The 9,737-nt window shown below is 55.4% G+C and overlaps 1 protein-coding gene across 6 annotated transcripts in view; it reads right to left on the reverse strand.

The window, feature by feature from the left end:
- The window catches only part of CTTN (cortactin), a 38,031-nt gene that overhangs the window by 5,556 nt on the left and 22,738 nt on the right, over positions 1-9,737 (reverse strand). For 4 of the 6 annotated variants that reach the window (XM_023186460.2, XM_023186463.2, XM_023186461.3 and 1 more), the window contains 4 exons: positions 8,996-9,106; positions 7,580-7,635; positions 5,205-5,274; positions 1,799-1,947 (listed from right to left, as the gene is read on the reverse strand). In XM_023186460.2, coding sequence (XP_023042228.1) covers positions 1,799-1,947; positions 5,205-5,274; positions 7,580-7,635; positions 8,996-9,106 — 386 coding nt within the window. The remainder of the gene's footprint in view (positions 1-1,798; positions 1,948-5,204; positions 5,275-7,579; positions 7,636-8,995; positions 9,107-9,737) is intronic. The other 2 variants (XM_023186465.2, XM_023186466.3) reach the window with 1 other exon arrangement.

The following is a 9,737-nucleotide window of genomic DNA, read 5'->3' on the forward strand; positions in this document are numbered from 1 at the left end:
GAGCTGGAGCACTAAGCCTCGGATCCCACCAGCACCCGGGCAGGATCTGAGGGGCAGGTGAGCTGGAGCACCAAGCTTCAGATCCCATCAGCGCCCAGGCAGGATCCAAGGGGCAGGTGAGCTCTGAGGCTGAGATCACACAGCCAGTGACGCAACAGTGCCGGGACTGGGCCACAGCTCATGTCCTGCCCACACACGATTAGACGGTTTAGCCACAGATTTGGGAGTCTGAGTTGATGCTGCAATGGGTTGAGGCCTTGGGGGCCTTCATATGGGCTGAGTGCGTTTGCGCCTGAGACGGACATGAAGCTTTAGGGGCCAAAGGATGAACCAGGGTAGGATAATGGCCCCTCAAAGCTGCTGACATCGCAGTCCCCAGACCCCATGCGGAGGGACTGTGGTGTGATGAAACTAAGGGTTCTGCGATGGGAACTCTGGACTGTCTGGGTGGACCCAGTGTAATCGCGAGGTCCTGAGAGAAGGGGACAGAGGAGGGGCGGCAACAACGAAAGCAGAGGCTGGAGATGGGGAGATGGGGCCGCAGGGCCACCAGGAGGAGCACAGCTCTGCTGACATCTTTCAGGACTTCTGACCTCCAGGGCTGTAAGACACTAGCTGTGTGCTGTGTGTGGTGGTGACTACAGCAGCAACGGGAAACTCACTGACAGCCTGCAGGCTCCAGTGCCAGACGCTGAGTCTGAGGGTGAGGGTGAGGTGTGCAGGCACAGGGCCAGGGAGCCACCCAGGCAGGAGCTGAACCCCAGGCGTCCGCTCCAAACCCTCCCTCCTCTCCCCCTGCAGGCTGCCTCGCTCCAAACCCTCCCTCCTCTCCCCCTGCAGGCTGCCTCCCTCTGTTAGGAACAATGGCAGTGCTGTCTTGTCTTGTTGAAGAGAAACCCACCCCGGTCTTGAGACCCCAGCACGGTTCCTGGCATCCATGGTCTTGCCTGACCCCAACAGGACAGTTGTAAATTCCCACGTCACCTGGTGCCACCCACAGATGAAACACTCGAAGTACCATGTCCTGTGTGGCCCTGCAGGGGCAGGGGCAGGGCCTGGGGTGGGCAGGAGAAGCCCAGGCTTCCAGACAGGCTGGGCCTGCCCCACACTGCAGACGCCCCAGCTGAGAGCCACACCTGGTAATTTCACACACACACATTTGTAGGCCCCAGGCTCTATTCACAGCCCCCCAAATCCTGCTGAGCACAGGGAAAGTCCTTGTCAGTGGGAAGCCACCCAGGCTAGACCCAAGGCACCCCGATGCAGGCTCGTGCTGTCCCTGCCGGGGGTACGCTTCTGGCATCTTCCGCTGGGAGCGCTTCTCCACAGCCCAGGGGCTTGGGTGAGCGGGACTGGGCCCCAAGAGCAGGCTGCCTCTGCACAGAGGCCCCCCCAAACCCCAAACTTTCACCCGGAAAAGGAGGGGCTTCCAGAGAGGGAGGGGTGAGAAGAGACTCAGGCTGACATTTGGACAAGAGCTCCGTGGAGAAGGAAGCCGACAGGACTCTGCTGTCAGCTCAGGGACAGAGGGCAGGGCAGGTTGCTGGGTCCCGGGGCTGGACCGGCAAGACCGGGATGGCGCTAGCCAGCTGCCTGGAGCGTTGTGGCCAGAGACTCAGCCTATGTGTGGCTTCAAGTGACAAGTGCCTTAAAGGACAGCCTTAAAGGAGAGTTAAACATGCCTTCCAAGGAAAACCTGGCCAGGAAAGAATAAGCCCCGCCCAGGCCCCAGAGCTCCCAATCCCCTCGCACAGGCCCGAGAGGGAGAGCGCGCTGCAGCCCACTCCTTGCCGCTCACCTCCAGCTTCCTCCTGGCCTCTTCCTGCTCCTGCCGCTCCTTAGCCATCCGCTGGGCTCTCTCGGCCTCCGCCTTCCGCCTGCCCTCCTGCTCCTTCTCCTTAGCGAGGTTTTCAAAGTTAGCTCTGATGTTACTTGTTTTGCTGGTCACTATAGAGAAAGGCGGGAGGACGTGTGGCCTAAGCACAGCAAAAACACCGCTCCTGGACAACAGCCCCACACAGGGTGACCGCCCCAGGAACCGGTCATCCCCCTAACCCCCGAGGGGGGAAAGGTTCTTGCAGCTGCCAGCTCAGCCCACTGGTCCGGAGCCAGCACCGGGCGTCTGCTGCAGGGCACTGCACACCTGGTGGGACTGGCGATCCCCCTAAGCTTGGCATCAGGAAGATCTTTAAACAAGACAGAATCTTCACCACCACATTCACAATTTTAAATAAAAACAGCAATTTCTCTAAAAGACATCTGTCCTTGAAAAAGCAGTTAAGGTACTGATGTATGCTGTAATCGACATATACTGAGTATAGTGAATCTTAACCACTGAGTATACATTTTTTTATAGTCTGTGTGACAAAAATGGAAAAGAGGGCAGTGGCTCATGCCTGTAATTCCCAGCACTTTGGGAGGTTGAAATGGGAGGACTGTCTGAGATCAGGAGTTTGAGACCAGCCTGAGAAAGACAGTGAGACCCCATGTCTATTAAGAAAAAATGATAAAAATTTAAGTCAAAAGTGGGGAACATGGCCGGGAGTGGTGGCTCACGCCTGAAATCCCAGGACTTCGGGAGGCTGAGGCGGGTGGATCACGAGGTCAAGGGATTGAGACCATCCTGGTCAACATGGTCAAACCCTGTCTCTACTAAAAATACAAAAATTAGCTGGGCGTGGTGGTGGGCGCCAGTAATCCCAGCTACTTGGAGGCTGAGGCAGGAGAACTGCTTGAACCCAGGGGCTGCAGTGAGCCAAGATGGGGCGCAACAGAGCGAGATTCTGTCTCAAAAAAGTGGGAAGACACATGAGCCTTCCCTGCTGTGTCCGGGACTGTGGCGGTGGCTGTCTCTGTCTCAAGGAACACGAATGAAACCATGAGAGCTGCAAGTTGATTGTTTTTTCATGGAACAGTGTTCTTCCCTGAAATAACAACTGACAGACAAACTATGGCTATGCAAAGCTGGGTATCTGGCAGCAGTTTTCTCCCAAGTGAATGAACTAAGCCTATTGTGTCAAGAAAAATTACTGTAGTATTTGTCGCCAACGGGAAAATTCCAGCTTTCAAGTAAAAGACAGAATTCTAAAAAATGTGAGGCTGCTACATGAACATGACAATTTCCACTTAGCCTCTGCAGATGACATTGACGATGACAGCAAATGTGATTTTTTTGGTCCTGTATAATGAGAAGTGCCCGCAACTGGAAGACGGGCATCTCAGAGGTCCAGCATTTTCCAAATAACCAACACATGGTGCCATCCAAGCATACTGGGGAGCGAGCCACTTAGGGCCAGAGGAGCCGGCCAGCAGGACCACCACCACCTGGCACGCTTGCATGGCATCGCAGAAGGACACCCACACTGCCCTCAGCGTTACAAACTCCCCTCCCTTTCCCAACCGCCGACCTAGGTGACTCCACATGTTCTTCCTAAACAACGTAACATCGATAGACTGCAGAGGCAGATAGGTGTGAGAATGCAGCCGTCTTCTATTAAAAAGATTTACAAAAAAAAAAACAATGCCACTCCGTGCGTGGCCAGTTATATTATTATTTTTATTTTTTGAGATGGACTTTAGCTCTTGTCGCCCAGGCTGGAGTGCAGTGGCGCAATCAAGGCTCACTGCAACCTCCGCCTCCAGATTCAAACAATTCTCCTGCCTCCGTCTCCTGAGTAGTTGGGATTACAGGCGTGGGCCACCACGCCCAGCTACTTTTTGTATCTTTAGTAGAGACAGGGTTTCACCATGTTGGCCAGGCTGGTCTCAAACTCCTGACCTCAGGTGAACCACCTGTCTCAGCCTCCCAGAGTGCTAGGGCTACAGGCATGAGCCACCGTATCCAACCTAGTTTTATTCTTTTTAAGTGAATCAATTTATAACTTTCCAATGGCTGTGGTGGCTCATGCCTGTAATCCCAGCACTCTGAGAGGCTGAGGCAGGTGGATAACTTGAGCTCAGGAATTCAAGACCAACCTGGGCAACACAGTGAGACCTCATCTCTACTAAAAATAAAAAAAACTTAACTGGGCATGGTGGCATGCACTTATAATTCCAGCTTCTCAGAGGCTGAGGCAAGAGGACTGCTTGAGCCCAGGAGACTGAGGCTGCAGTCCTACCTGGATGACACAGCAAGACCCAGTCTCAAAATAAATAAATAAACAAATAAAACATTCCTCTAATTTCTTTTTTTTGAGATAGAGTCTCACTCTGTCGTCCAGGCTGGAGTGCAGTGGTGCAATCTCAGCTCAGTGCAAGCTCTGCCTCCTGGGTTCAGGCCATTCTCCTGCCTCAGCCTCCTGAGTAGCTTGGGACTACAGGCGCCCGCCACCATGCCTGTTTTTTTTTTTTTTTTTTTTTTGTATTTTTAGTAGAGACGGGGTTTCACCGTGTTAGCCAGGATGGTCTCGATCTCCTGACCTCGTAACCCACCGGCCTCAGCCTCCCAAAGTGCTGGGATTACAGGCGTGAGCCACCGCGCCGGGCCACATTCCTCTAATTTCTAATATAGTCAATGTCATCAAAGATATCAACGTCTTGGGGGATTCTCACTAGTGGTCAAAGTGTCCTGGGTCCTCCGACTTTGAGAACTGTGGATCCACGGCTCCCCTAGTAAGTCAGTAGTAGCTCTCCGCATCCTGTGTTAAATTTAGCATTTGCTTTCATGTCCGATATTTTCCCCAAGTACCTGCCTCTCTGGGGCATGGCCCACCTCTGACTCAATCGTGTGTCCAGCACAGAAAAGGACAGGTTTCGAGCTCCCTGGTCAAGGGCCCAAGAACAAACAGTAGAGAGAACGTCTGCCATCGCCTGCACACAGACGTCATGATGTCTTCCTCCTGACACAGCTGCGACCGAGTCGCTCAGGGAGCCGGGCAGGCCTCAGCTGCTCCCAGGAGCTGGTCACTGGCAGTGTGGAGGGACCCTCATGAACGTGCACTTAACCCCTTTGCTTTGGGAAGAGGCCCTTGAAACGGGCCCCACTGAAACAACTGCACCATGCTGCGTTTGAAAGGTGGCTCTAAACCTCTGCAGGAGAAACGGGATCTTCATCAAAAGGATCATTTTCTTTCCCAAAAACACGCAGCAACAACCACACTTTCAACTAGTGGTGCGTCTGCTCCTGGCTGTGTTTCACAACTGTCCTTCCCCTCAGTGTTTTCCTGGGAAACCACACGGTGCTCCCGGTATCAGCCAGGACTCACCAGCTTCAACAGGTACTGTCTTCTGGTAGGCAGAGGACACCTGGGTGACATCCTCAAAGGTTGACGCGTTCTGTGGAGACAGGAAGTGGGTGTCAGAAAAGCACTTTTCTCTTTTCTCCATGCCCTGTGGCGGCTCCTACCAGAGGCAAATGCCTTCCTCAGATCTTCCCAAACGCCCAGCCACACAGCCCAGAGCACTCTTCATGGCCTCTCAGTTTTGCAAACTAACTGAGGCATGAGAACGATGACCCACCACATTTGCAGGCAATCGTGAGTCAGCACGAGCATAAGAAATACATGTCTCTCCATCTGCTCTATCATATACCAATACTGGGATCAGCCTCACGCCTTCCCCACCCTCCCTCGCCACCCAGAGGTGTGAGCATTTACAGGAAGCAGAAGACACTGGGGACACATGCAAGCCTCCGGTAGCCCGTCCTCCACACCACACCACGCAGTGGTGCAGTCACATCTTTCTGCATTGCGGGGGACTCAACTCCGGCCTGACCAAGTGGCAGCCATGACTCTCACAGAGGACTCAGGTGGAGACTGGCAGAGCTCGTGGAGACCAGCGGCCGTCCCCAGTCTCACTGTGGGTTTCACTACCTCTGATGAGAACACCTGAGGCTCAGAAGCCACCAGAGCCCCCACACCACGGCCCCTTTCTGCCCAGCACCTCCTGCTTGCCCCCTTCCTGGCCTGCCTGTCCTTCCTCGGACCCTGCTCCCTCCTCCTGTCAGTCAGCTCCAGCGTCTACTCCATGTCCCTTGAGCCGCTTGTACCTGTTCAAAGGCAAGGCCATCAGCCTTACTGGGTCCCGTCACCCACTGGGCCCTCTGCAGACATCACCTCGCCCTCAGGGGATGACCTCACCTCCCAGCCTGGGTTGTAGCCCCTTCCCCACAATGTACGGGGACCCAGGCAGTTACATCACCCTCTCTAAACCTTGGACTTTATCACACAGCAAAGCGAGAGAGAGAAGCTCCACCCCCTCCTGGATGAACGACAGTGACACCAAAGGCCGCACCCCTACACTGCCTCCCCACGTGCTCACAAGCTCAGCGGTCACTGCCAACACCAGCAATGCTGACCACAGACACCCACAGCACAGCAGTCCCTCAGGGTCCGGCCTCAAAGCCACAACCTCTGATTCACCCACAGGGGAGCTCCTTCCCTCCATCCGTCCCAGTGCCTCGCAAGGCCCCTGCTACCTCACTGGTTCCCCCGCCCAGTGTCCTCTGAGCGCGTGCCTACTCCCCTCCCCACTCTGCACGCCACCCGGGCCTGGCCCCAGCCCTACCCCAGCTCTCTCTCACGGACACCCACATCCGCTACTCCCAGTTCTTCGGCTCACAGTCGGCCCCACGTCCACCCCACATCCACCCGACTGCTCCCTCCCCTGCGTCCCTTGGCGCCAAACACCATGCCCTGCTTCTCTACCGCCTGAGCCCCTCCAGTTCTCCTCAGGACCACACCCCGCTGCGGGCCATTCCCCACAACCCGGACTCCACGCTGAGGCTGGCAGCCCCCCCCAGTGTCCCTTACCTGCTAACCTTTCTGGGGCCATGCATGTCACCTAACGATGTGCAGAACGCTCTGTGGTGCGTGGGGCTCTCCAGGGCCGGCCCCGTCCCCGCTCCCCGCCCTCCCTCTGCAGCTAGGCTCCTTGAGAACCTGCTGTGACTCCTGTCCCACCCAGGCCCACTCCTCGCCCCTCCGTGGCCTCCTGAGCCTTCTCTCCTGAACTCCTGCTTGCCCTCAGAAATGAGCCCACGCTACCGCTCCCTGGAGAGCTCTGCTCTGCCCGCCCACGCCCCCAGAGCCCACATTAGGAGCCCCTGGATGGTGCTGTGTGGTCAGCTGTGAGGCAAGGACTGACCCTGCCATCCCTGACCACGGGCCATGCACAGGAGCACGCAGTGTGGAGCCCGTGTCTCTGTGAGGCTGAAGACGGGAGACATGGGCTCATCATGGCACAGGCAGTGCCGGCTACCAGCGGGGTAGCCCCACATGCGGTCTAACACTCGGTTCCAATCTCATTTACTGTTAAGAATTTAAGTTCAAATGGACATAAGCCCTCGAGGCTCTCACCTCTCATGTTAAAACGTCTGGGTTCCTGTGGCAGCCCCGGCGTCCACTGCTGTGCCGCAGCCAGGTGCCAAACCTGCCTGGCCCGGGGCCCCCAACTAGGAGGGGGCCAGGGGCAGCGCCTATCCCACAGCACGGCCATGAGAAGCAGAGGACACATCACGTCCGCTAGGATGGAAATCACCTGTGCCCCACCCCAGCGCATAGATGCCACCAGCACCGTGAGCCACACCCACCAAGAGTCCCTGCAGGCAGACGACACTAAGCTCCGGGTCTGGAATATTTACCTTATCCATCCGATCCTTCTGCACCCCATACTTCCCGCCGAATCCTTTGGAGTAGTCTGAAATGTGGCAAAACACAACACTTACTCTGCAGTGGAGGCGAGCGCGGGGGTGGCCGTGGGTGCATGCAGACAGATCCAGAAACAGCCCAAGAAGGTGCACCACAGCGGGAAGAAACGAGAATGGCCACGCGAGGCTTCACTTGCAAGGCAAGTTTTGCTTCCACCCATGGTCGTGAGACCCAGGCAGTGAGAAGCAGGGCACAGGCCAGGGGCGGGCTTCAGCATTCCCTGAGGGGCAGGAGGGGCGGCAGGCGGCAGGCAGGAGCTAAGCGAGGAGAGGGCACGGACAGGCCTTTGCAACGCGCCACTTCAATAGCACAGTCTTCCGCACCAGCACGGGCTTATTCTCAGCTGCTTCCTGTGCGCCTGCTCTACTGAGCGCTAAAAAGAGGCTCAATCGCAGTTTGTTCTCTTGCTTTTTAAGAGAAAAAAAAAATCCATGTGGAAATTCTACCAGCCAAATCCTTCTGCTGCAGCAACACAGATCCACATGAAAGTCACACTGTCATGCAGGAGCGATGCCTCGGAGAGCCACTGCCATCTCCATGCAGTCTGCGGGGCCACCCCAGCTGTGTCTACCTGCCCACACCTGAACACTGCTGTGTTTCTAACGCTGCAGGTGGAAAGTCTAGAGTCTGCCCTGCAAGGTTAGGGAATTACTATTTTTCCAATTATGTGTTCAGGTTCTAATAACCAAGTCCACATTTTGAAGGTAACATAACTGCTCTAAGGAAGGATGCAGAGCTGGCTCTGCGTACATACTGTGTGGCTCTGTGTGGAGATGTTACACACATACGGTGTCATCAGATGAAACAAACAAAAAACCTCCCAACCCCAGCCAAAAACACCACCACAAATGAAACACAGAAACCACACAGAACACGCCTGTCTCCTGGCCCTTGCTGCTACGAAGCCCCTGGTCAATCGGCCAGCGGTTTGGTTGAACCAAACACCTCTCTCCTCATCTGGAAGGCCTGACTCAACGGCGCACAGCAGTCACCATTAACAGCAGAACAGCCTTGGGCAGAATGCTGCTGGAGACGGGAGATGCCCCGGTCCAGAGACTGGATGGGTCACAGGGTTAGAAAGATGGCCCCCACATACTAACTGGTACATCCTGCCATACGCAGATCACAGGTTCACAGGGAAGAAAGTGAAGTGGGGAAGAGAAGGGAACCACTCAAAACCAGTGTCGCTCTGAGAGAAATGGGTTTCAAGTGCCCAACAGCCTGACAGCTGACAATTGGTGACACAGGAGGACTGTGCTACAGGCGCGGACGGTGAGCCTTGAAGTCTGTGCTAGAAGTGGCTGCATGGGAGGGGGAGGGTGGGGGTAAGAGGCTGGTGGCAACTGTGCCTTGCTGGGACTCGTGCTTGGCCAACTTCTCCTTGTAATCAAACCCCACAGCAGCGGAGTCCTGCCTCTCCGACTGAATACCGAATTTGCCTCCGAAACCAGTCTTATAATCTGAAAATCCACAAGCCACGGTGGGGAAAACAACCAAGAGAGGAAACACAGTTGGGTTAGAATTGCATGAGCATGCGCAAAAATCAAACACAGTTTCCAGAAGGCTCTCCCAGGCTCAGCGCCAGAAGGTGGCTCCAAAGGTCAACGTTCAAGAATGAACTTAAAATCTGAACACTCGGCCAAGATGTGGAAACAGGCTAAGAACTGTACTTCAAATAATTCAGTAAAGGCACTCCAGGCTGTGCAGTTCATTCCTAGGGTCCTACCCACACAGCAGATGAGTGCGCGTATCCGTGTACACGGGAGGAGAGACCCTGCAGATGCGGAGGGCGCAGCCCTATCAGCCCCGCTCCTGCTTATCTCAGGGCTCGGTCACACTCAAGCGTTTCAGCCCCTTAGGCTCCTTTCCCCAGGGAAAGGGGACCCGTTCGGACAAGAAAACACTTTCAGTTCAAAAGTAAGTATCTCCTGCCAAACACCGTGGCCGACTTTATAGACAAGAAGCCTGGACGAGGAGCACTGCTGCTCCTGCACCTCCTGAAGGCAGAAAACAAGCGGCATCCCAGGAGTGCTGCAGGCTTGATCCATGTCCCCATTCCCGGGTAAATTCAGCCCCCTGCTGCAGGTCTGC

This window comes from Piliocolobus tephrosceles, chromosome 13, assembly GCF_002776525.5.
Source record: "Piliocolobus tephrosceles isolate RC106 chromosome 13, ASM277652v3, whole genome shotgun sequence".
NCBI classification, from domain to species: domain Eukaryota; kingdom Metazoa; phylum Chordata; class Mammalia; order Primates; family Cercopithecidae; genus Piliocolobus; species Piliocolobus tephrosceles.